The sequence below is a fragment of the Megalops cyprinoides genome, chromosome 9 (genome assembly GCF_013368585.1).
Source record: "Megalops cyprinoides isolate fMegCyp1 chromosome 9, fMegCyp1.pri, whole genome shotgun sequence".
In the NCBI taxonomy this organism is placed as follows: domain Eukaryota; kingdom Metazoa; phylum Chordata; class Actinopteri; order Elopiformes; family Megalopidae; genus Megalops; species Megalops cyprinoides.
The window spans coordinates 33,982,542-34,009,850 of NC_050591.1; the positions used below are offsets into that span (position 1 = coordinate 33,982,542).

The window sequence follows — 27,309 nt, forward strand, 5'->3', positions numbered from 1 at the left end:
CATGACTCATATACATTTTTTTCAGATGTTTCATTCGGGCTAAAGCAAATATGCATACATCCAGCTCCCTAACTATCCATTCAGATGTATTCAGTGTTGAGGGTACAAATGACATGAGTGGATGTCTGTTTCCGCAGAGATCGCAAGGCTGGAAGAAAGCCTCAGCCAGGGCTGGAGAGTGGCCACCATTGTTCTGGGGGTTCTGCTGGGATTCGTCCTGCTTGTCATTATAGTCATCACACTCACCTTCATCCTGAGGAGGAGGACGAATAATTCATATCAAATCCAGACTAGGAAGAGGAATGGAGACCTGGTTTCCACTGGCACAAACGGACTTTATAATTACAATTTCGCCTAGTTTAAATTTTATGTATATTGCTTTCAGGGGACAGAGGTACTCTTAAATGAAGAGAACGTCATAAGACATTCCTTTGAGGAGATGGTCTAAACCATGTTTTTTGTTTTTTTAAAGAATGCTATTTAAAGGAATTTTCTTAATTTATCATTTTATTTTGTTCCAGACTAACCTGGAATAAAGCTCTCCTGTGCAATTTCAGTATGATTAAATGCAGCATAGGAGAATGGATTAGAACTGAGTTACAGATTGGAACTATGAGACAGCTCAGGGATAGGAACTAAACTGGCACTGATCCTTTAATTTGAATGGGATTATTAATTTCATTGTCTTCCTAGCTCCCAAAATAATACCCATTCAGCACAAACCACAATCTAACGGTTTCCAAGGGAGTGTAGCCTGGCTCAATATTTCAGATTCATGTCTCTGCTTCTCACTTGCCTAGATGTTTTTGTGTTTATTTACCAAGCACACAGCCATATCCAGGGATCCCAAGACAGTACTCAGGGCAAGGATGCAATCATTGATTTTGTGGATTATATTTGAAGGTTGCTTTTGATATGTACCTGTATATGTGTTTTCAGCTAACAAGCTTACCTGTGCTGTAGTCTTCCTCTGAGTGTTAAGGGGTGCCATTATGCACTTTTACACTCATAATATAATTCCTCTGCTAATACAGAGAGCATATTTCATGTTAATATTCCTTTCCATGTTGTGTACTTTAACACAGATGTATTTGGTAGCAGGTACTTTATCTTTATTGCACTGCACAAAATTGTACAAAAAACTAGAGTCCTGGGTATGCATTCTGCAATCTATGGAAATTAGCACATGCAGATAATGAACATGATATTTTTGTACTTTGTAAGTTTTTAATGTTTAATATCTGATTAAATACACATTTTTGCTTTGTAAGTTAATGTATACATTTGACAAGAATACTGTATCTAACATTTGTTACGCATCATATTCAGTACATTGAGCTATACATTATAATGTGCACTCAGCTTTTTTGCCACAAGTCCACTATCTTTGATCAATGAAATACTTTCATCACACAAAAAAACATTTGTTCTGATTATTTGCTAGTAGATTTTCCTGCAAAAGCAAAGCAAACGTGCTCTACACTAGAGGACACTGTTGTCTGTTTTTAGAAATTTAAACTATCAAATACCATGACATGAAATCAGACCAGATTCGAATTTTTCAGTCTAAATATAAAAAAGATTTACTTTGTCAGACTAACATAAGAGTGATACACCATTAATATCATGTATATCAAACAATCTTACCAGCTGAGGCATGGGGTGGCAGTGTAGCGTAGTGAAAGATTGCCAGTTTGATTCCCCACTAGGGCACTGCTGTTGTACCCTTGGGAAAGGTACTCACCCATTTATACAGCTGGATATTTACTGAGCTGATTGTGGATTAACGTAAAAAAATGTAACCTATGTAAAAATTTCTCTGGATAAGAGCGTCTGCTAATTTCCAGTAATGTAATATAATGCTACGCTTACGACTGCTGAGCTGTGTACAGCAGCTGTCTCTGTGAGGTGTCTGACAGCATTTAATTAAACGGAGGTGAGCTTGCTAACAGAAGAACAGCCCGGGTTCAACTCCTCCGCTACGCTGTCGATCAGAAATGGGACATGATGCATGTGCTGCCAATACAGAAAAAAACGTGTGATGCAACATTACGGGGGTCAAGGGGGGCCGGCATGATCAGGGCTGCGATATGAGGATGCTGAGGCACATTTGTGTCTTTAGTGTGTGTTCCTTCTGTGCCCTGAACCTGTTTACTGTTTTTATCCAATGAGACCAGAGCCAGAGGCTTATCCTGTGAAGAGATTTCACAAGAGACGAGGGAGTTGTGTATATATATTTGCATATATGTCACTACAGGCGTCCTCACTAAAAATGTATATATGGCACTCATTCACTCTAGTTACCAGCCAGTCTGGTTTGAATGACAGAAACTCAGCAAGACGTGAGAAACGCAACCAAGGCGGTTTCACTTCCTTGATTCATTAATTCACACTAAGATGTTCTGTCTTTTCCTGCACTGTATTCAGCTCTTTGCAACTGTATGATGGATAAGCGCTTACTTCAGTTTATTGCACAGTGTGCAGCTGGAGCTATTTTAATCCCACTCACTGTACTCACTGCTGTTACATGCGCACTCTGCATAACACCGTAACATTTCCGTGCATACGCAGCGGTCAGGTTGTGACTGTTAGGGATTCAGTTATCTTGAGGCATCACTTGAATTTTGTTATGACCTTAGAACCTTTAATTTTTTACAGAGGAAACTTGAAAATTAGAAGCATAGCAATATCATATTTCCATTTCTACCACATCAGTCCAGACAAATTCCCAGATGAGATATTAAACTAAGCATTTGGTCTTGACTCTGTAGTCATGAAAGGCCCCTTCACTGCACTCTGAGAAACTTGAAAGGTGCTATATAAATGTAATCCATTATTAATATTATATTACTTTAATTTCCTGTCAGGAGGGACAAGTAGCTTCTCAGAAATAAACCACTGACTTGATCATTCCTTCAATCAAGAAAATGCATTTCCATTCATTTAATCCCGTTAAGATACAGCTATTTCACAATCATACTTTCTTTTTGTGCAATGGCGTTTTATACATGGAAAGAAGAGACCAAACCTTTCTGTCAAAGTAAAATGTAACTGTCATTTTCGTGCTATGATTGCTTTCGAGAGTGCAGCAAATATGTAAGCTGTCTGGGTTACATTACATTACGTTATATTACATTCTTACCCAGAGTGACTTCCAAATAAGTGCATGGGTTGGCTTATGTGCAGCTGTACAGACAACATGGGTATTTACTGCAGTGAACAGACTGAAGCTGGTTTTGTCGTGCCAGAGACCTGCATGTTCAGCCGTCTCCCAGGACATACAGACGAGGCTCCGTGTTCATGTGGATCATTATTAATTCATGCCCTGTGTTCCACATGAGCCCTGCTTCCACCAGACAACGTGAAGGGTAGAGCTGCCGCTACATAATTACCAGCAAGAGAGAGCATGTGTGTTCCACTATTGCTCAATGCTTACTTGTAGGAGACCTTCTTAATCGACCCCAAGATGCTTATTAACTGATGGAGTCTGTGCAGTGCACCTCCATTGGCCAGCCTGGTTCATAGACATGAATCTCTCTCTTTCAAGGGCTGGACAGAGAAGCGTGTTAGAATTTTGCCTGGACGCTAATCAGACCGTGTCTCTGCCCTGCCCTGACCACCCATTACAGATGACTTTGGCTGGAAGAGATAAACAGGATATGATTCAGCGCCGCAGCCAAATGGCTCAGACCTCCGGGAAATTTAACAAATGTAGTGTTCACAGCCCACATGGAAGATTTGTTGTTATTATTTTGTTTTCATGTCTGTTTGGCAGTAGCTTGATTAGTTGTGCGATTGGTTTTATAGCATGATGCCAGCATGGAGACTAAGAGCTGTTTTGGGCCCCCAGAGTCCTTTTACTGTAGTTATATTCATGATTATACCATTCCTACAAAAATAATGGAAATATATAACTATGCATACTTAATATACAGTATATATAGTGCATATAAAGTTAAATTTTTAGTTAAGTTAAATTTACATTGACTGAAATATAATTAATGGCAAGTGAAAATCTCTTTGAAAGCTTAAGCACATTTTAGGTACCCACAACCATGATTCATATCATGGATATCAATTATGGATATCCATTATGGTTCTAGTGTTGCTGCCTAACCACCAAATCTCTTAATATCGGGCATGGTCTTTGCTTGGTTTGACTTCGCTGCCACAGTTTCCTTAATGGCATTCAATATTTCATACAGCTTTCCAAACACAGTGCTCTCCTGAAGGATGAATTATTCATGGTTTTTCATCAGGATGAATGAGTTACCGAGGAGGGAGACACTGTACCCTCTCCCTGGACAGTCTACATGACCTGTTTTGTTTGTTGTGGGCTTAGTTTAGCCAAGCGCATTGGATGCTTACCCCTATTTTAGCTAAATATAGCTGTATAAAAGAATTAAAGAATGCCCAACATCTCCTGTAGCCTGGTTGCACTGTCTTTGCTGTAAGGTTCATTGTCTCATTTGTGTCTGGCCCAATGGGCTAAGAGTTGTATCATCACCAAATGAAGAAATATGTATTAAGTCTGAGGTATATGTGAGGTTAGAGGAATGTAGATGGACTGTATCCAAAGTCAAGGTCTTCCTCCTCCCCAAACCACAGCCCCCTTCTCTGTCAGCGGAAGCCTTTTCATAAGGGTTTCCAAAACAAGGGTCTGTAACGCCCATAGGCTTTAAAATTATTTAAAAACATATATAGAGCTTAGAAGCCAGCCTGGCTTTGTAAAAACACATGTCCAATGACAAGAATGAGAAGTCTTGCTGTGAGACTTTTGCATTGCTGTGCTCCTACCATGTTGGGAGTCACTTATACAGAGTAAAAACACAAATTATTTCCATCCTATCCAATCTCCCTCCTCTTCATGTAATTGGTCTATGGTGATTGTGGTAAGTGTTCTGTATCAAACCTGACTCATTATAATGTGGGAATGAGTGGGGCCAAAAGCCAATCACTTGAATTACAAACGGACTAATTGACTGATTTAAAAAAAATGTCATCAGGTTAAATGTATGACAGGTACTGTAGTTACTATGTGTCAAACACAACTGCATGGACTGTGAAGACAAAGGTGTCTGATGAGAAGCCTCATGACAGAGTGAGAGATGACCTGCTTCTCTGTTTCTGTGTGGGCCTGCATCGGCACTGAGAGTTTAACATGGCAGACAAATCATCTTCGCCAAATCACACGTGATGCTTCTGAAAATTTAATGTGCAGATTAAAAATTCATGACCAAAATGAAGAGTGTTTTTTTCTTTTGCCAGTTTGCTGTTCCAGCGTGCTGGATCCTGTGAGGGGTGGTGCAGCCAAGGAGCAACTTCCTTTTACAGTTTCCTGTCTGTAACAGTAGCTGTTACTGTGAGCATGAGCTTAAAAAACATCAAAAGGAGAATATCGATGACTTCCCATTCCCAAGCATGTATGTGTATGTGTGTGTGATTGTGTGTTCATGTGAGAGCGCTTGTGTGTTTGTGTGTGTATGTGTGTGCGTGTGCGTGTGTGTGTGTGTTTGCGTGTGTGCGCTAATGCATGTATGCATGTAAAATGAAATGTATTTTGATGTATATGTGATCTGAATCCTACAGCCTTGGCATATGGACCAACATCTATTTATGGAAAAAACGTCTCTACAACTGACAGTTTGCAAAGTTGCAGATCTTGCTCAAAGACATACAAAATCCTGCTACAGCCTTTGCTGGATTTGTGTACTTCAGCATCAGTCAGAATCATTTTGTAAAGCTGAAGTTTCATCTTGTATTTTTCAATCAATGCTTATATATAATTGTCATTTAGCAAGCCCTTAATACAAAATATACATTTAGTTATGATTTTTTGGGACATTTCCAGTAAGTACAGTCTATGTTGTATAATACCAATGTTAAAATGTAATGTGTAATCTATTATATCAATAATTAAAATGGTAATTTAAAAGACGGAACAGACATACAGGCACTGCCAATACTAACAAACACCTGCCCACATTAAACTAAACATTTCTGTTTCATAAAATTATGATCAATAAGGGGTTACGTTTTCTGTGGCTCCAAAATAAGCCAACAGGGTAATTAACTTCCTGTTGAACATAGTGGTTGTGAGCTACTTTATACTTGAAATGCAAAGATTGCAAGTTTGATTCCCACTGCTTCTTTGCCCTCAAGAAAAACATTTAACCTAAATTACTGCAGCAAATATCCAGCCGTATACATGAATAATCCTAAAAAAAGAGTAAAGCATATAACATTTATTTATCCTCCAGCATTGGTTACTATGAGTATATTGATATCTAGACTACCTAGACCTAGACTAGATACCTTGCAATGTATCTGTGGAGTATTTGAGTTACATGTTGTAATGATACAGTTTATCAATACTTTCTTTATTTATTAATTTATCTTTTACAGAGATTTTAGACCATACAGACTGTATACCATGTTGGAACTATGCGTATCTCCTTAGTAAATGTAAAGTTTACAAATCGGGGTACACATGAACTGTCATGTGATATTATGTTATGATAATATTATATATTATAGTATATCATATATGACTGCTGTACAATAACACAATGGTCATATTCCATACATACATTACATATTCCATACATTCCTCTGTTGCGTTGGTGAAAGAACAATAAAGCATGTTTTAATAGTGTATGCAGTATTATTGTGGTAAAACAATGGCTCAAAGGTGAGTCCCTAGTATGCAAGAGCATTGCTGTGAGCACTTTTCTCTCAATATGGTGATAGTTAATGATGGAATTTAAAATACTTACATAATTTAAAATTGGAATGAGGAGTTTAATACGCTGTCATTGGTAAACACACTGTTCGCTGTTTACCAACTGGTGAAAAATGTGTGATTCAAAATGTGTCAAGTACCCCATCCCAAGAGGTGTCCTCGGCCACTTTGTTTAGGTTGTCAACCACTGACCACAAAACACAACAAGGCTGCCGTGTTTTCCAGGATGTGCATGCACTGAAGGGACCGCAAAGGTCATCTCTTCATCAGGATGCAGGTCAATAGAACAAGTAATGGCTGACAGCAGGGGTACTAGAGATGCAGATCACTCTCGCCAAAAAGAAATTAGCTCCTGTTTCACCTCCTGTATTTTGGAAGTTTGTTGGTTGTATAAAAATAAAACAAACACAAAAAGTCAAGATTGAATTGATTGAATAAGGGGCAAAAGCAGTTTGCTTTCATACTGTGCCTTTTGTATGAATATCTCTTCAGAATTGTGGTAGCAGATGATGACATCATAAATGCAAATATATTTTGTAATAAGAAAAGTAAAGTAAATATTTGTACTCTCCGGTACTGTAAACAATGGGCTTTATGGTTCAGTTCCCGTCAAAATACATTTTGGAATAATATGCATTGGTAGGGGTACCCAGGAGGTATATCTGAATTGGGGTACTCGGTATAAGCAAGTAGATAACCACTATTCTACAGTATACCACTCACATCACCCACAACCTCAACATTTCAAAATGACAATACATGAAAATTACTTAAATTTTAAGCCAATTGCAAGAGAGCATTATGGATGATCCACTAATCTGTTCGAGTATTCAGAACAGTATATACAATGATCTTAGTTTTTCCTTGACCTAGATGGTAAAACAGTCTGCAGTTCCAAATGAATTCTAAATAATGCAGAAAAAACATAAGTCGTATTATTCCTTAGAGAGGGATACTTACAATATAATATCGAATGGCATTTGTTCACAATCAGACCGCTCTTCACTGTCCTAGTTTCTATATGGAGAAGACATTCATTGGGGAAATGACTTCAGTTGTGTATCTCCAATCTATGGATGAAGACATAATTTAGAGTAAGGAATGCCTCAATGGTGTGTGTGCTCATGTGGCATAAATGAGAAAAACCCACACACACACACACACACACACACACACACAACACAACATTCAAGCAAATGTTTATAGTATGACATTACATTGATAAAAGACTAAATGGTAATACACATTAGTAAATAATACATGATCACTTCTTGGAAGATTTGTATATTTGGGTCTTTTTGTGTCGGTGAGCTTCCAGCACCAGCCATGCCGGTTTAGCATCCCAACACAAACAGCACTTTTGATGTCGCTCACAGAGGTGTACGCGAGTATAGAGGAAATGGGTACACACTGCCCTTCAAATGAGTCCACAAATTCAGATTAATTTAAATTGGATTTTCATGCCACCGTCCTTACAGGACCTGCCAGCGCTGATCAGATTACAAGCTCATTCATTCTCAGAGCACGTCATTTCATACTCTTTTCAAGTACACATACAAATCAAACCTATTCAAATGATAATGTCAGTAATTTCATTAATGCTTAGCTCAGCTTTAACCGTAACTATCGTATAACACGTACCAATGTCAAACAGCATATTTTTTTGTCTACTTTTCAAATAAAAAAGCATGCATGTATTTAATTCCCTCGGGAGTACCGAGCGTTAACATCACCTCCTCAGTCTTCCTCGCAACTTCAAACCCAAAGGCGAACCGTGTTTTTCACAACTTTACATCAAAAAGACAGTCCAAGCACTCACTTTTCTGCTTTTGCATTTTTTTTTAATTTCCATAAGAGCAAGCAGAGAACACAAGCACGTCACAATCAACCCCTATCTGTATTACACGACCTCACGTTGTCTTTTTTCCTTTTTTTTTTTTTGTTTTTTTTTTTACACTTCAAACCAACAGCATGAGTGAGATATAGCACCAAGTGTGGTGTGCTCAGCACTTTACATAAACAACCTGTGATACGCAGCAAGCAGGAACGCCGCGAAACCTTCGCGAGGTGGCTCTCATTCCCCCTGGTGGCGACTCCAGAGGGACACCTGTGGGTAGCTGGGAGGGATCAGACACAACACAGAGAAACACAGACTGCCAGAGCCAAGATGGAGTCCCTGGCTCCAACAAGAGGTGAGAGTGGAGAAATGGGAGGGGGGGGGGGGGGGGGGGGGCACTGTAAGCAGGGAACATCTTACAAGGTACACTCCTATCCTGTCACGGGGGTATAGAGGCAGGCTAGTCACGTGTCTTGAAACAGCAATATCATTTACAGAGAATCAGGAGAGAGATGTTAAATATGCCAAGGTACATCTCAGTGATAGAATTCTACAGCAGTGAAATTGATTCAACAGCAATACGCTATAGGCAATGTCGGGTAAATCTATGTCTGTGAAAGTTTTTTTTTTTTTTTAATGCCTGTATGCTTGTTCGCTTTAACAATTAAGGTGAAACTCTTTCAAACGTCACCCTATGACTACACATGCAATTACCAGGAAAAGCCGCTAGCTTTGGCCCATGAAAGAGGGAAGACAGAGAGGTTAGGAGACATATAGATGGAGACAGAGAAGCATGCAGGAGAGTGATGTGATAAAGAATGCATATGGAAATTAAGCATTCGATACGGACCATGTTCAACTTATTGCCACACCATCAGCTACTTAAAGACCTGATAAAAAATAACAAAATGCACTGCATTACCATCAAAAAGAAAAAGCTGTAAAACTCGTGATGTTTGTCGATGTCCTCTGGGGAGGCAGCAGGGACACAAAAACAGCGACATACAAACACTACACTGATTTCATTCAGTCAGTTTGATGTCTGACTTTGCTCCATAAAATACAGTGTCAAAAACAGAAAGGATACACTAAAACAATATAATGTTCACACAAACGTCCTTCGAGCGCACAAACTTAAAGACACACACACACACATGCACACACACATATCAAATAACTCTCAAACTTGAGCAAAGACTCGTATGTCCAACTCTATGGCTGTATCCAGTATTGTCCTGTTACCCATACTTCGACAGATATATCCATTACAGAGGTATTCAGGTGCTGTACCTACAAATATACACCCAGATCCAAAGTTTCAAATGAGGAAAGTGCCTTCCAAGGCCGACAGGTGTCACCCTACCTGGCCTCCATCCCTGCTATTGTGGTTTCTTTCACAGTCGAGCAGCTATGTCCACTGCATACTGTAATATGGCTAAACATCTTTGCTTTGCCAATCAAAAACCATCATTAAAATGTCCATCTTTGCATAACTAAAAGCTGGAATTAATGAATTAAACTACTCTTGCTTTTAGCTTGCAATTTATCTTTTAACACACATTTATAAATTTCTGTTTTACTACAGGTTGCTATTACATTGTCGTTTTGGCGTTTCCTGCAGTAGACACTTGAGATGATGCTGACGGGAGAGAGTGCAGTGCTGTATTGCTATGCCCAAAGGAGAGCCTCACATCCAATAACTGCTAATCCTATTACAGTAACTTGGTTTTGTTTCTTAGCAACCAAACTGAGGAAACCAGATATGGTCAATTACCTCTAGTAATTGAGTGACCTTTTGCACAATTCAATCAATCGAGGTCCTGAAACAGGAGGGAACTACAGCACAGAGGGATGTGCAGGGAAAAGAGCGTTCAAACGTTTCGGTGGTTAAAATCTAAAGCAACCTCCACAGGTGTGAAGTTAACCGAGGAAATAACACAGGTTACACAACAAAGAACAAAAACCATATAAAAAAAAAAAAAAACGAAATGGCAAACTTGTGTGTAGCTACAGTCATACTTATATGTGCAGTTGTGCAGTGCAGAACAGAAGACAAACACCAAGACTTTTTTTCCATTGAGCCATTGGAGGATGTATCAATCATTTTCTTCAAGAAGAACTAATATGAATGAGTGAACCCTGCATAAACGAAGACCAAACCGAAAGAATTCTAGCACCACATAACCAGCTTATAATCAGTATTGTTTTTTTACATTGCTTGTGTAAAATAAATGAAGAAAAGCTAAATGCGGAAAAAATAACCTGTTCGGTTGCACAAAAAAGCAACCGCAGAGACCAGCTGGCCGAACAACATGAGCTTTCATATCGGAGACTCTGCCGGATACCAAGTGGGCGCGTAGCCATGGCAACCTGGAATGGGGATGGGAATGGATGAGCGTGATGGAGGGAGGGAGGGAGGGGCGGATGCGGATGCGGGGACAGCCGAGCGCGGTCCCCTCGTTACACTCCAGGGCCTGGCGCAGCACGTAGCGGCGTGGCGGACATTTACCACGAGTCAGCATTCAGAGAGCCACCGAGCAAGACTGGGAGCAGGACGAGGGAGGGAGACACATAGACTGGACGTGGGAGGGGGGAGGGGGGAGGGGGGGGATGAGAGACCTCTCAATCATTTTGTGGCCTTTGTCTCCCCCCCCAAACCCCCCAGAGGGGAAAAAAGTGCAGTTATTTCACTCCTTAGCCTCAGCTAGCTTGTTGTTTATCTCTTTGCTCTTCTCCTTGCTGCCCTCCTCTGGCTTCGCCTCCTCGGCGGCCTTCTTCTTCGCTCCCCGGACAGAAGTGGCCTGCTTTTCTTTGGCCTTTTTCGTCGGTTTACTATGGCTTGTTGTTGTTGTCGTTGTCTTTTTTGGTTTGGAGCGTGGAGTGCTAGGCTTCTCCACCTGGGAGGTGGGGGGGTGGGGGAGGAGACATTGTTGAGATAAAGCCAAAACTACTTGTGAGCATATGTAGATCAAAAAAATACTAACTTAATATTAAATATATAACTTTCTGTGATGATTCAATTATAAGAACGCAAATCCATTAATATTCCACTGGTGAGAACATGCAACTCACCCCATCTTGCCTGTATCTCTGATAATATTTTTTATGGTGCTTACCATGCATTACAACAACTGAAATATCAACAGTAATAAACCCAGAAGCAAAGAGATAAAATAAAAAATATGTAAATAAAAAATGGAGTACAAAACATCAAGTCAGACATATTATTTGACTGTATTTGACTGTATTTGTCAGCATGTGTTTGCCTATGTTTCACTGAGGGCAGCTCCTGCTGTTCATATACTCGCATGTAATTTAGGTTCACAATCATACAACTTGCTTTTAGTTAGGCCCTGGAGTTTAGTAAAAACCACTCAAGAACACGGGTCCAAAATATACATGTACCCCTTTGCCCTGACTGTACTTTCCAGTTTTGTGTCAGACAGACCTCTGCACGTGTAATGGACAGTTGTACGCATAACACAACCGTGCCTCTCTGTCTCCTCGTGACTGTCTGCGATCTTACACAATTACTGTATCATTTTTACAACAATGCCTTCCTGTTTTGTCAGCTTGAAAAAACAGCCTTAGAATAATGTTCCTTTTCTTCTCTTGTCTTCAGTGCTGTTGTATGAATGGAAGAACGTGACTTTGCCTTTACGTAGGAAACAACCCCGCAAAGCAGACCAGTTTTAACCAGCTGCAGCACGACACCGTGGAGGGTCACAAAACCCATGATGTACTGCCACATTACAAACTTTGGGTTTCAGCAGTTAGCTTCAAACTGCCTTGTTGAACACCCACTCACCTACTTTCCACAAAAGACTGCCTGCCTTACTTTAACGTCAACTGAAAAAAGAGAAATTGACTTTCCTTGTTTGATCTCTTTGTTGGTGGTTAAACTTGTTACGCTGAGGCAACACAGGATGAAAGGGTGATGTGAAAGAGAGAGAACAATATTGATACAGAAAAGTGTGGGAGGCAATTTAATATTGACTGTCACAGAGAGAGAGAGAGAGAGAGAGAGAGAGAGAGAGAGAGAGACAGAGAGAGAGAGAGAGAGAGAGATGACCACAGGGGCAGTTAATTAGCACTAGGCTCTTTAATTACTCCTCCTACACCACAGCATCCCTATCTGAGAGTATGAAAGACAGGCAGAGCCTCCACCCACGTGAAAAAAGCACAGTAAATCCTACAGCAGGTGCACACACTGATCTCACCTGCTGTAGCCAGGGTGCAGCTACCAACCCGATTTAACTGCTGACCTCCCAGCTCTGGCCTGCGCAAGCGCACAGTAGGGAAAACACTCAGTCTAATCACTGCTCTAACTGTTTTGATTGGGGCGCAACGCTAACGATAAAGCACGGAGAAGGTCCCTACGCACTCCATATAAATAAAAACTTTTTCCACAAATGGATTTTTCCGCTTTTCATTCCCATGGTAGACAGAGAAGAGTGACATCTGTCAGTTTTAGGTCCAGGTCACATGATAAGAGTGCTACGGCTGGGAGGCAGTGCACCATGGTGGTAAGGAACAGAGTCTGTAACAGAAAGGCTGCTGGTTCGATTTCTCACTGGGGCTCTGCTGCTATACCCTTATGTAAGGTACTTAGGTCGCTATGTAAGTCGCTCTGGATAAGAGCGTCTGCTAAATGACAATAATGAAATTTAATGTAATGCAGGCAGGGAGATGTTTCTCCCAGAATGCACCTGGCCAGGCTGAGAGTGGGGGTGCTCCTACCTTGCTGGGTTCTTTGCCGCCGGGCTCACTGTACAGGCTGCGTATCCTCCGACGCTCCAGAGCTTTGTTGTCGATGGTTTGTCTGTCTGCCTGCTCCCCCTTGAAGGTGGCGCTGTAGCTAGTCTGCAGGCTGGCTTTATCCTCCACCACCGGTTTGTACTGAGACTTGGCTTTGATGGGTTTGACCGGCTTCACGTCTCTGTATGCTTTGAATTCGTTCCTGAAACAAAAGTACGGCAAGTGGCAGAAATTAAAATGACCTTTTTTTAAAAGCATATTAATTTCAACAGTCAATACAGCTTTTTTTGATGCCTGAGCTTGAAGCTAATGAAATGAGAAAAAAAAAAACAAAAACATTAAGGTTTACGATACACTCACACACTATACCAAATGGCATGAAATATATAACCTTTAAAATATAAAGATTCCTACACCAGCAAAAAAACTGAAGAAAAATAGCAATTACTTAAGAAGAGGAAGTAGATCCTGACTTGACTTTGCCTAACCAGAAAGCTGCAGGTATATGTTATGAGTGGGACACCCTCACTGAACATTTACATTTATTCACTTGGCAGACGCTTTTATCCAAAGCGACTTACATAGATTACCATTCTTTACAATGTTATCCATTTATACAGCTGGATATTTTACTGAGGCAATTGTGGGTTAAGTACCTTGCCCAGGGGTACAGCAGCAGTGTCCCAGTGGGGATCGAACCGGCAACCTTTCGGTTACGAGTCCTGCTCTTTAACCACTATGCTACACTGCTGCCCCGGATTAAAGACCGCTATTAACCGTAATCCTTTTTGTAAATATCTACACATGGATGCTATGCAAATGTGAACCATGACCGTTTCCCCGGTAAGGGAATAAACATATTGTACAACGCAGAGAGGAAAAGTACTGCTTGATTCAGGGTCCCTTTATTGCTGCTGTGAGTGACTGTATTGATTCGATAATACTATAGTGGTAGACTGAAGCAAAGGGAAAATCAATATTGCCCATACAGTGAACGCATCCAGGGCCATCTCCGTCTGGCGGTCATGATCACAGGACACAGAGATGAGAGACAGCAGCACATCAATCATGCTTCACGTAATAACACTCCTCCAGCAGTTTATCGAGACACACCAGCTGCCGTCAGTAAAATGGATCAGTTATTTTATTTTTTTCCCCTGAAGAATATGTCTTATGAATCAACAAACAGTTGTGCATTCCCAGGCTCTCTGATGCAGAAACACATATCATACGTTTCCTTTTCACCATCTATCAAACTTTATGTGATGTATTCTGCAGCATTGTACAAGTGCCATACTTCATGTATATCACATTTAGATACACAACAGCAAAGACTAGCTGTGGTTTAATTTAAATTTAATTACAGTCTCCTGTATTTGTGGTCTGAAGGAGACATATCGAAAAGTGGCTTTGTTAGAAGTCTCCATGTTTGCACTGTATTGGCCATTATTACAACAGCAACTCATCCTCTTTAATTTTCCGGTAAATTCTAATCTGTGAATCCATCAAAATGAATAAAAAACTTGTACAGAAAAACACAGGTACACAGAAGCAGCAAAACAGCACATATAAAGCTCTGCTCATACATCCCTGTGAAGTCTGGCTCAGTTTTTTCAATGCAAAACCAGCCACATGAGGCTGAGGGCCACACCTCCTTCTCTCTACCTGACTATCTTCTTTAGTTAAACAAACATCATGGATGGAACTTCTTAGTCTTCTTAGTAAGGCATTCAGTTCACCTAAAGGGCCATCTTAAAAAAAAAAAAAAGAATTAAATGCCTATACTTTTCTCTCTTTCAAGAAGACATGAACACGGCTGTGATTACCACAGTACCCTGCTCAGCACTCTGTACAGGGAAGTCAATTACACGCATAGCTGTTAGCAATGTTGAAGGTTTATTACTCCACGGCATGTCACTCACCACTGAGTAATTAAGCAGTTGTTTTCCTTCAAAGCAAACATACACGGGTTTGCCACTGATACCGAAGGAACACATCAGCAGCAACGCTAACACCTGAAACACTGGTACTGCAAACACGGCACTTATCTGCAGGAGAGTGCTGACCGTGAGCATCTAACTCATAATTTATTAAAGCTATTTTCATCAGGGATTTGAAACTGGACACAAAAACTGAGAAAGCAAAAGGCAAACTACACAGAAAGCAGACATTCTGAACAGCGAAATGTAAAACCAGAAGTGTATGTTAGCTGAGATGAGGAGAAAAATCATTGACTTTGGACAGTATCACTTCATCTTGGAGTGTTATTGACTTTGCAAATGGCTGCTCTGAAGCCATGACTCTCATATTTCCCATGATGCGGAATATGTCAATGTGGACTAATATTAATTATAATAATATAATAAATATTATGTTATTTAATTAAATAATAACATTTAAGGGAATCAAATGTGATGACTTTATATTGCTACAGACCAAGGCCATTTGTAAGGACAATTCTAATGTCTGTAGATGATCACACCAATCCTAAGTAAAATATATTTCCAATTATGTTTGTTGGCAATTAGCATATTTAAAAAATGTAACTGTGAAACAATTAAATATTCCCTTTTTAAAGAACATTTACTGTATACTATGAACTTCTTGCTTAAGTGTATTAAATTGTTTACATTAAGTAAATGTTTCATTAAAAAAACTTGCAAGTACATGCTGGAAATAATATAGTATTTTGACAGTACATTGACATCACCAATGATGACACAAATTGTCTTTGTGCCAGCTAATTAATACAGACCTGTCTATCAAAAGCAAAATTGATTAGTAATGTTACAGTTGTCAAATGTATTTAATGTAGCTGAATGTCCTGCACACATTTTAAAATAATTTTGACTGTTTGCTTTGTGAATAAGAATGACATGAAGGAGAAAACTAATGATACTATATGTATTAATAGGCATCCATTTAGGTATATAATAATAAAAAGTTGCATAATATGAATATATTATGCAACTTTTATTATTACATTTTAAACTAATGATTTTTCTTCTGGAATGGACTCGACTGGAAATAAACCAGTTGCCAGTTTTCAGCAATAATTATGTCTTGTTTTCCTCCCATTCTCATTTATAAAAGAATCACTGTGTAAACAAAATGACTGACTGTTTCTCAAAATGCAGATAAAGTCAGGCATAGTAAAGCTCAGCTCATTTTTTATGAAGCAGCTGATATTTACCTCTAGCTTCACACTTTTTATTCTTTCTGGAAGCACAAAGAGCTTAACATCAGTTACATTTTTATAATTATTCACTACATCTGAAATGGCAAAACGGTGTGAAAAACAAGGATCGTCATGGTCATTTGATGTTCCTTAGATGTTTAATAGATTTATTTAGCCTCTCTCAGCTTTCTTTAAATGTTCTCTACTCTGTGCTATGCAATTGTCTTCAGCCAGATGGTGCAGTAGCTTCCATTGATCTGTCTTTAGAGTTCACAAGTACTCCCAGGGAAAAAGTAGTATTTCACATTCATTATAGTGTGGCCTGAAGGTAAACAGTTGTGGCTGCTGTGCTCCCTGGTCTTTCTCTACATGCTGTAAATAGCTACCATTAATCTTTTTTTTTTTTTTTTTTTTTCTTTTTTGTGTGTGCACTTTCTGAAAAGGTGACATTAGCGTAAGCTGTAACTACAGCGGGCTCTCTTTGCATGTGGTAGGATGATCGTTGGTTTTCATGTTCAGACAGTAATGCTCAGAATTTAGAAACTATTTTGTGTGAAGTAGTGGGAAATGTATGATTTTACACACAGGTTCCAAAAACTTATAAGACAGACAGACAGCGTATGTTGAGAGTTGCATACACCTATCTGGTGGAATCAATGATACCATCCAGCAAGCCCAGGTCATAGACAAATAGCCAAAGAAGACAGACAGCTGCCAGCTGATAAGATCTCCTCTCTAGAGGAACAGCAACAGTGGTCAGTGTAACACTGATTGTTTTCAGAGACATACAGTTTAGAGGGCAACATGTGCTTCACAAGGCAGGTTTGCTGCACTGCTGATCCAGGATCAGGCCCATGCCCCAGGCTGTTTTAAAAGTCTGACACAAACAAACGGTCCTACTACCTGCAGATGGCTCACTAGATACCATTTTCATTTTCATAAACCATATTCGAAAACCGTAATTAAAAAATGGAAATCTAGAAATGAGGTGTGGTCGGAATTACATGCACAAGCAAATTAATTAATTCTCAATGTAAGTCATAGACATCCATGCATGTCAGATGTCTGCATGTCAGAAATGCATAACTTGATTCTTTGTATAATGTTTACAGGCTATTTATTAATAAGAGACTGATTCCAAAGGTCCCCATTCAGCTCCAGAGCAAGAGGCTTCTCATCATAACTATCTGCAGCTACGGGCATCTAGTGAGCAACCAATGGTAAAAAGTTAGCATTTCTTCAACAACTGTATTCATTACAGATGAAATATTTTGACCAGTCTTCTGATTGTTGCTTTATCCATCGTAATCCTTTTTTTTTGCTTTGCTTGTGAAACATTTCTGCTGTCTTTATTCAGTGTTAGAGGGAGCCATTCACCAGTACTGTCAGTATAGTGTCCTCTGACTCACAGCTCAGTGCGCCAATAATTCCATCCATCAAGAACCAAGAGCCCATGAAATCCACTGAAAGTGTTCCTTCAGCCTTGTCTGGCAGGGGAGGCGGTGGGTGGATGGCAGAGGATGGATGACTCTGTCCCTTCCCATAATTCCCCATTTTGCAAGGAACATTTCCGCCTGCTTTATCTTACATCATGCATGCACGCACGCATGCATGCACACACACACGCATAATGTCACTTCCACTGTGACACCACTGTCATTCCACACTATACACAAAGGCTCGAGTCAGTTTCCTGAAATCTGGCCATAGCAATATACTGCTCAGACAATGCCACTAGCAGCTTGCACGGGTACTACTTCTACAAAAACACAAAAAGACAAACCCCCATTCATTGCTGAATAGTGTGTGCTCTGTTAAGTGGCAAGTATAACTATGTGTTACTACTGTCGCACTGGTGTAATGTTTTGTCAATCCAAAATTACAGTTACAATTGACCAACTTTGTATCATTTGTTATTTACTGTCATTTAACTGTTGGCCAAGGCTGTAGCCTACATTGTGACTAACTTTTTTCTAAGTTGGAATTAAATGCTCAATGTTACTATGTGAGTTAACAAACCACAAACAGAAAAACAGGACAAAAGAAGAAAAACAAACCAAGAAAAAATCACTCAATGATTTCTTAAAAATATCCTACAACGTTAGAACCTATCTGACTTAAGTGACCATGAGTGCCATTCGTCTGTAAAAGAGAAAAACTGCACCTCAGCATTACTTACAACAGAGTGATGCTGAGATCCTGATTGCAGGGTTGGCATATTTTTTTTCCAATGAGATCCTTATTACTAATTCAAAGTAATGTCATTCCCCATTAATTTCTATTCCCATTCCATACATTCTTGATATATGTATGATGAAACAGACTAATAACTCCTGAAAATTAATTCCATCAACACTGTAACTGACTGCAATTCTTCTGGATTAGTATACATGCAATATGATTATTATATCATGAAGAATCTTTCTGAAGAATGTTATTGCATTCTTACAGAATAAAGACGGCTGTTTATCTCCAGCGGGGTGGAAACAACCAGTTGCTGAACACAGTTTGCAAAAACTACAGCTGAAAAGAAAAATGGTTGGTTGCTCATGTGGGCAAAAAAAAAAATCGTGATAATAACTGCTGTTTAGTCAAACAAGCCTAATCACATTGCACGGATATGACGTTTTAAAAAAAAAAAAAAAAACTCATTGCAGGAAGGAATAAAAAAATTGCAAGCAAGACGTGAGACCTACCTGTATGAGCTCCCACCTGTAACTTCTTGCTTAATCTGCCTGTTCAGCGCATCTGCCGCCGCTCTCCCTCTGCCTTCTACAGCGACACCTCCCGGCTCCTGTCCCTCTACTCGGATGCTCACCCTCCTCTCGGCTTTCTCTTTCTTAACTTGCTTCTTTTTTCTCTCCTTCATGTCCTTCTCTTGCACCTTGTCGGCGATTTCGCTTTTCTCCACGCCACTTTCAAACTCCGTCGGCGCAGACTTGGGCCTTGGAGGACGGTCACCTACAGTGAAAGCCGTAGGTTTGGGAATCCACGGGTGATCTCCCCTTCTTGGGATCGGCCACGGCTTGAAATCCTTCTGATACTGCGTCTCATTGTTAAACGGGGTTTCCGATGGGTGATACTCGTTCTTCGGCTTGCAGCTCGGCTCCTTGCGGACTTTCCAAGCTTTGAAATCCTGACGCATCACGGATGCGCTGGAACTTTCTCCGGCTGCAGCAGCCGTTGCGGGCGGCGCCCTGGCTACTGCCTCCCGCTCGCTGTGGGAAGGCTGCGTTTCTATGGCGACCGCGCTGGCCCGTGCCTGGGGATGCGGCTGTTTTGGCTGCGGCTGCAAATGGAGGCGCTGCACTTCGGCCACATCTGAATACTTAGTAAAAACCAAAGGCACCGCAATGTCAGCTTTGTCTAATTCACTCCAGAAGCGGTTAATGCAGCAAGCCCTGGTGATGCAGGGCCATGCCATGATTAAACGGGTAAATATAAATTCAATTTATATACGTAAAAACGTAAAACAAAAACACAGCGTGTACGCTGTTTTTATTGATGTCCCAGTCTGCGCAAGAGGTCCGCTGAATTCTTGAATCCTGGAACTGAGTTCGTGGAGGCTAATCGCTCTCAAAAGTGGGCCTCGCGAATCCCTTGTAAAGCGAGCGAAATATCCGCGTTGAATCTTGATTTTGTTTTCTTCTGAAATTACTCACAACGGCAGAGAATTAATCCATAATGAATGCAATAAAGGCAACAGAAAATGCAGCCTTTTCCGCCTTATCACCGTTTATGTCCGGGTATACTTCAGGTAGGCAGTTATACTGAGGAAAATCCGATCCACTCATTCAAACACACAGCACAGCGATAGTGAGCGTTGCGTGATAGCGCATGAAAACGACCCCACCCCTCTTCTTAAGCATCCAGAGGAGGTGCCCAGGGTCTGAACAGTGAATTATCACCTGCCGTCGGCGTCATCGTCTGGGATCAGAAGTGGGAGGAGATTTCTCCGGTTTAACTATTCCTTTCCAGGAGCGAAGGACAAACAGGGAAACGGAGACGCGGATTGAATCGACGCTCTGATCCCAAATCACGAGAAATGCCAGCAGCAGGACCAAGAATCAATATTGCACGCAACATTCCACCGTCACATACTAACACTGCGATGTACCACTTTGGAAAGAAAAACTTTTTCATAAAGCGCTTTTTGCAATTCGTATTAAGAGTTGCCAGTGTATTTTTATGTTTAGTGACGATATGAATAAATATTGTCTTTGTACAAGGACTGGTCCGTTGCTGTGTCGAATTCCACAATTACGCTAACCATCGAAACCATTACTCAACTCTTCACTTCATTGTTGGAATGACTTGCATCGAAGCCGGTGTCCTTTTATGAAGAATGTGTGTCCGTGACCTTGGGGTGATCAGTGGGAGTGGAAAGTCGCAAAAGACGCCAGGAGTGGACCCCTTGCCCTTTCAAAAACGTAAGGGACTTAAATTGCAGTCTTTGTCTGGCTGTGAGCAGATGGTCATCTGCATTTACCAGCGGTCAAGAGATGGCCAACTGCTCTAGCTAACACCCGCATGCACCTGTTCACAGTGTAATCACAGCAGCTGGTTCATACAGAGCGGACGCTGAGGAAGCTGCAAGATTTGTTCTCCTTCTCTTTGTAATCCAGATTCTGGTGTTTGAACACCTGATCATAATAAAAAAAAAATAGTTGTATGCATCACACTTCTGTAGCTAAATCCAACTGTTCTACTCTCATGTATAAATGCTACATTTATATCTACATGCATCACTACAGCTGTTAAGATCTATTGCTGTATGTCAACTTCAGAAATATATTCTACATTTTTATTATTATGTATCTATGGACAGACATCCTTATCCAGCATGACTTGCACATTCCTATATGTGAGGAATTGGGTCAAAACCACAGTCAGTGTTATCTATAAGACAGGTACTACATTTAGGCAGCATCAGAAGGGCTCCAGCAAAAGTACCATCACAGCACAATTGTGCATATTTTGGGCATGTTAGAGTGGTGAAACTACAGGCGTAAGGCATCAGAAGGTAGTGGATGAATGTCAAACAGACCTTGGTAATTTTCTTATTCAACCACCAGGGGGCAGGCCTGCAAACACACAGGACCTCACTGAGGAAGCTCAGGGCTCAGATAGGACGTAAAGATGACAAGTGGTGTAGTATTGCAGCGTGCCAGCAGGTCTGAAGGGAGAGTCACACACTCTGAGGCTGTGTCCAAAACCACCTCACTGACAAACTCTCCAGGACCAACCGGTCGCCGTTTTCATTCTGCCCCAGTTCAAACAGGTTCTGCCCCCTCCAAACAAGACTGTGTGAAAGTGCTGGCCTCGCAGAGAAAGGGTTGAGGCTGATGACCCACAAGCCTTTGCATTATAGGCAGAGACAGCTGAGACTGATCTGTGAACAGCGGTTTCAACATCCAGAGAAATCCAAAGGGCAAACATGATGGACATTAGCACGCATGACTTGCTAGCTACGGAAGCACATAAGCACCGTGTATAATGACAAACTCCTAAGAGCTTTATCTTGTTGCCTAGCTATGTATCAGCCATTTGGTTAAAACAACTTACTAGCTACCTGCAATACACAGCTAGATAGCTAGCTATTTGTCTAGCAGTCAGGTGATATACAGTATTAGCTACCTGGTTAAAATAATGTGCTAATTATAATGACCAACTATGCTCGCTGGTTATTTATGTTGTGGCCAAGCAGTGAAATAATTAGCCAGCTGGCTCTCCCTCTCTCCCTGCATCCTCTTTCTCAGCATGTCAGCGGGAAACCACAGCAGTCTCCTCACTCCTTTGCTTCGTCATTCTTGCGCTGGATTTTTTGGCGCCTGTCCCCGAAGCAATTAGAGGAGATTTTCCCAGCAAAGCATCTCTCACGTTGTCCCTCAGAGAGGCTTACAGCTAGCAAACTACTTGTTGGCATGAACAGTAAAGGCTGCTGAAAACACCACAAGAGCAAAATGTCCAGTAGGACAGACAAATCCTCTCTAGGATCATATTATCACAATTATAGCGCATTAATCTGTCCTATAGGACATCTTTGTAACTTTTTGTGTGGCACAAGGCCTTTGTGGTCCTACTATCTCTCTCCAGCCCATGTTGTATGTGTTGCAACTTTCCTGCATGCAGCTCTTTTTCCTCCTCTTCACCTGCCACTTGCTGATCGGTGCTCAGCACACCACCTAGTGCTGAAGAGAGGTACACAGAGCACGTCAATGCAGGATGACCTGTTAGGGTCATGTCAGAAAATGAGCTGAAAGATTCTGGCCTCTGCATGTGCTCCGGTGTTCTCTAATGTAATGTAAAAAAAAAAAAAAAACAACACCAGTAACAACACAAACCAATCACACTGTACCTAAACGGTGAACACAAAGGTATTATGAATGAGACTTCCTCTGAGTCCAGGAGAGCAGTGGATGACACAGCTCTCCAACAGACTGTGGAACGTAACAATAGAACAAGAGAAACCCAGCTGAGGATTGGTAGTGTGTGAGTTTGTAAGCCTTTGCAGTTGGCAGTGCTTTATTGCATCTCTGAAATGGGAGATGAGGCTTGTCAGCACGCAGCACACGTAAAAATCTAAGATGAAAAATCCTCTTATTACATTACATTACATGCATTTAGCAGATGTTTTATCCAGAGCGACTTCCATCACAATAAAGCACAAGTGTATCCATTCAATTTAAATGAACAACAGTGTCAGACCAGGCTCACAACACTCCCAGACCGGTGAGTGTGAGCATAACACTATTCAAACCCTATTCTGAACAGATCAGTTATCAATATACATTGTTAAATTATGGTTTGAAGTTCATACACAGGTTAATCTCTAGTTGGTGATGGAAATGAGTCCTGGCAAAAAAGTGGCAATGCTGGTGTAAATTATCACGTGGAAATGCAACTGAAGGCCTTTTAAAAAACAATTCAAAGACTTTCAGAGGGCAGGAAAACTGTATGGTGGCATTACTGTAAGTATTTAGGAAACAAAATGCCAATAGAAATGAGCACACTTGAGCCTGTAGAAAATACTTTGGAAACATTTCCAGCTTATGGGTCTGGCATGATTTTTACATATTTGTGCATTAACCAACATAATAATATCTGTCTATTTAAAGTCTATTATGGTGATATATTCTTATCTTTGAGTCCTCAAAAAACATCACTACAGTGTATAACTACAAACCTGTTTTGTATATAGTACCATATTATATATCCTTCATATTTTTACCTTGTTTATCTACAAACAATCATGAATCAAATTCAATACCCTCCAGGTGCCTCACAGCAGTTTGTAACCAGTGCTGCAGTTTTTCAGGGTTCATGAAGAGGGGAGGTGAATCAGTTTAGTCATTTCGTTCCCCGTGACAGTGACTGCTTGTTTAGTTGTCTGTAGTCTGTCCCCAGGCCTTGAGCTTATCAAAGCATTCCCATTCTCAGACAGTCAACACGCTATGGACTGCAAGGTTCCACGATCTGAGCAAACAGGCAAACACATGATGGGATGAGTTTTTTTTTTTTCCATGAGCCTGAGGTAAGTTATGTACAGATGTACCATTTACTGTAGTTTCAAGACAAAGATGATCTTTAGCAAAAAGTCTGATTTCAGGACAGATTGCTTTGAAATACAGATGAGGGGCTGTGTGTTGAATCTGCAACAGTCTTTACATGCACTGTAAGTGGCTTAATGAACAGGACAGTGCATTAACATGTGTGCGCATGTCATTGTGTGTGTGTGTTCATACACGTATGCCCCACAGATAAAACTTTAAAAAGGCAAAGAAGCACATGTTTATAAGTACATTTTCTTTTGTGTGTGTGTGCACATCTGTATGTCATGAACACAGGTCCCACAGACAAAACTGAAAAAAAGAAAGGCAAAGTAACCATCTTCTATCATGTTCCCAAACCACCCAGGTGGACTCCGATCTGTGTTCCAGCCAAGAAAATATATTTCCCCCAGCATTAACCTATCTATTGCAAACATATGTAGATATGAACAGATTTTTAGATTTCATTTTATACAGTGAAGCAGATATTCTGCAGATTTGCATGAAACAGAAATGGGTTTTGTAACGTGTTCCATCACACAGTGAATATCCAGCTGCATTAATGGATAAAATCGTAACTTACTATACTGTATAGGTTGCTCTAGAAAAGAGCGTCTGCTAAATGATAATAATGTAACGTAATGTGTCATTAACAGTTATTGTTTGCATGCCAGGTAACCACACAGCGGTTTTTCATCAAAGTCACAGAATGAGACACAAGGGAGCCAGTAACACCTTACGTGGACTCATACGCGATGTAATAATTCAAGGGAAGGAAGCCTCTTTCAATTAATCAAGGGTTTATTAAGACCACTCAGATGACTGACAGTAGATATGATACATGGGAGTGGCGGTACATGTAAATAGGCAGATGTGCAAATGTACTTATATTGAATCGAATGCAACCTATACACATTACTATCCTTTCACAGCGTAGTTAATCAACTCAACAAAGCAGTATTATTGGCTGAAATAAATGTACTGGTACTTTCATTTGAATATGATTGAACTGAAATATGATATATGAATATATATGATTTTACTCACTGTGAGAACCTGAAACAACAGGAGTGAGAACCATGAATTATGACCTATGGACTATTCTTATTTGTATTTCCATGGCATTTACCTCAACAAAGCTGATTTTGGGTGCCAGAACAAGGCCCAGTTGATCTAGAAAGACCAAAGTGTATCATATTTATTTAATGATGGTGCAGAGTATACCTACACTGAGTGGCTTTTTTGGAGCAATGTCTGTTCTTCCATTGCTAACAGAATGAATAACTCTGTTTGTCATTGATCTGCCCTGGGAGGGGCCAGATAAAATACTTGGGCATAACTTGCAAGTATCGTCAAGCAGCCATTTGAAAGGCGGTTCCCACTGTCTGTGTCTAAAGTCTTTTTTGGCTTGAACAGTGGACTCATCATTGAGATAAGTGCATTTGGCAAAACCGAATGCTGCCTAAGAGGTCACAGCAAGCAAAGGAGAACTTCTGAGCAAATGACTATTTGGCTGAGCAGTGAACACAAATTTCAGCTGGCAAATCAGATAATAAATCATTGATGAAGTACTTTGTACTTTAATCAACCTAAGAGCAGACATATCTCGGAAAAAAAGCTATTTTTCCTTTTGGACCTTTCCTTCTAGGCAACCAACCATCTCCTTAAAGAAACTGGTACCTTTTACTCTCACCTGATTGGTTGTGTCTGGCAGCCAGTGCAGTAACTCCACCCATGGTTCTGTTAGCTAGCACCAGCTTCATGATAGGGCTAGAGCAGTGGTTCTAGTTCCATCTGAAAAAAAAAAAAAACTGTGGAGAAGCATGTGGAGCCATTCTAGAATTCTAGAATTCTAGTCACATTTTTCCTGGTTCTAGTTCTGACAGTGGAAAACTATTTATAATTGTCCTGTTTTATCCCTAAACAGTCATATTGGTAGAACATAATTGATCTGGCTCGTTTGTGATTTATTGGTAAAAATGTTGCTCATTGATTTCCCGTAGAAGAGTTTCCTCTGGTTTCGTGCAGAGCTCACTTGATGCCTGTGTACTCCTTTGGGCAGGATGAGGCCTGTGGAACATCGTCATAGAGTTCCACATTCTACTCAATGAGATCCAGCCAATTCTTGTGTGTAATAGCATTATTTATCCAAACACACTTTAATCAGACTCAGGATAAGAGGGGCAGATGCAATCTAATGAGCTGGTTGTTCTGATGACTTCTCATATATATATTTTCTATAAGGTTTGGCAAACAAGGTGTGAAGAGTTCCAACATCCAACCTTCACACTGTAGGTGGCAGTAGCTCCCCTTTCAGTTTGCTTGAAAGTTCCCAATAGACACCATTCAAAAAGAGGCGTAGGTAACCAGGCATACTGTAACCAAGTACTGTTCATCATCTGCCTTTCACATAGAAAATACATGGCCTGATAGTTTCCTTCGTACATTTGTAATGACACAGTCATGGAATATGCTGCAAAACTTGCCCCTCATTCAGTACTCAGTGTGCAAGTGAAGAATCATACAGAAAACATATCTATAGGCTTATATTAGCTTAAAAAAAATTATAAATAGGAACTCCTAAACTTGAACCTCTGTCATGGAAATTAACATAACTAAATCCTCATTATGCTATTAAGTTATAAATGAAATATAAATGATGAACAGTATTACAGTTGGGTGCAAATACTGCACATTGAATGAATTTTGAAGTCAGCACATAAACTGTAGGTCTGTGATCACTGACTGTTTAAAAACAAATGAATTTATGGTGGAAAAAATACAAAAATGCATTTATTTTGCTGCTTTGTGCTTCTGCTATGATTTTTTTTAAAAAGTGAGAAATGAAGTTTTGTGCCACTACAGCAACACCTGAACATCAAGCATTTTCTTTTTTTTTTTTACCCTGGCCTCTGACTAAAGTCTGAAAATGTGCCCAGATTCCTTTTGGGCAGGGTTCCTTCCTATGCTCACTAGGTGGCAGACTCTGCTTTAAACAGGGCTTGAAAGGCTGATTTTGAATTGTATCAGTGGCGTTTGTGTGACATTTTCAAAGTCTTGCCGCTAGAGGGAGCAATTTAGTCAATCTCTGAGGTAAGGGCAAGCTGTGAGCACAGATCACAGGAAAAAGGCTTTACGGCACAGGAATATCTTCCAAATACGAACCCCCCTTAATCCGGATCCAACTAACAAAGACAACTTGGGATTGTTGCATCGTTGTATGGCAGTTGGCCAGTCAGGTTTA

The 27,309-nt window shown here is 40.4% G+C and overlaps 1 protein-coding gene across 1 annotated transcript; it reads right to left on the minus strand.

Moving 5' to 3' along the window:
* Positions 1-8,956: 8,956 nt before the first annotated feature.
* LOC118782611 (microtubule-associated protein 6 homolog) lies at positions 8,957-20,532 on the minus strand. The gene is made up of 3 exons (XM_036535991.1): positions 19,212-20,532; positions 13,320-13,539; positions 8,957-11,476 (listed from the first exon to the last, which is right to left on the minus strand). The coding sequence occupies exons 1-3, from the start codon at positions 19,937-19,939 to the stop codon at positions 11,267-11,269; spliced, it is 1,158 nt and encodes a 385-aa protein (XP_036391884.1). The 5' UTR covers positions 19,940-20,532; the 3' UTR covers positions 8,957-11,266.
* Between the last annotated feature and the right edge of the window lie 6,777 nt (positions 20,533-27,309).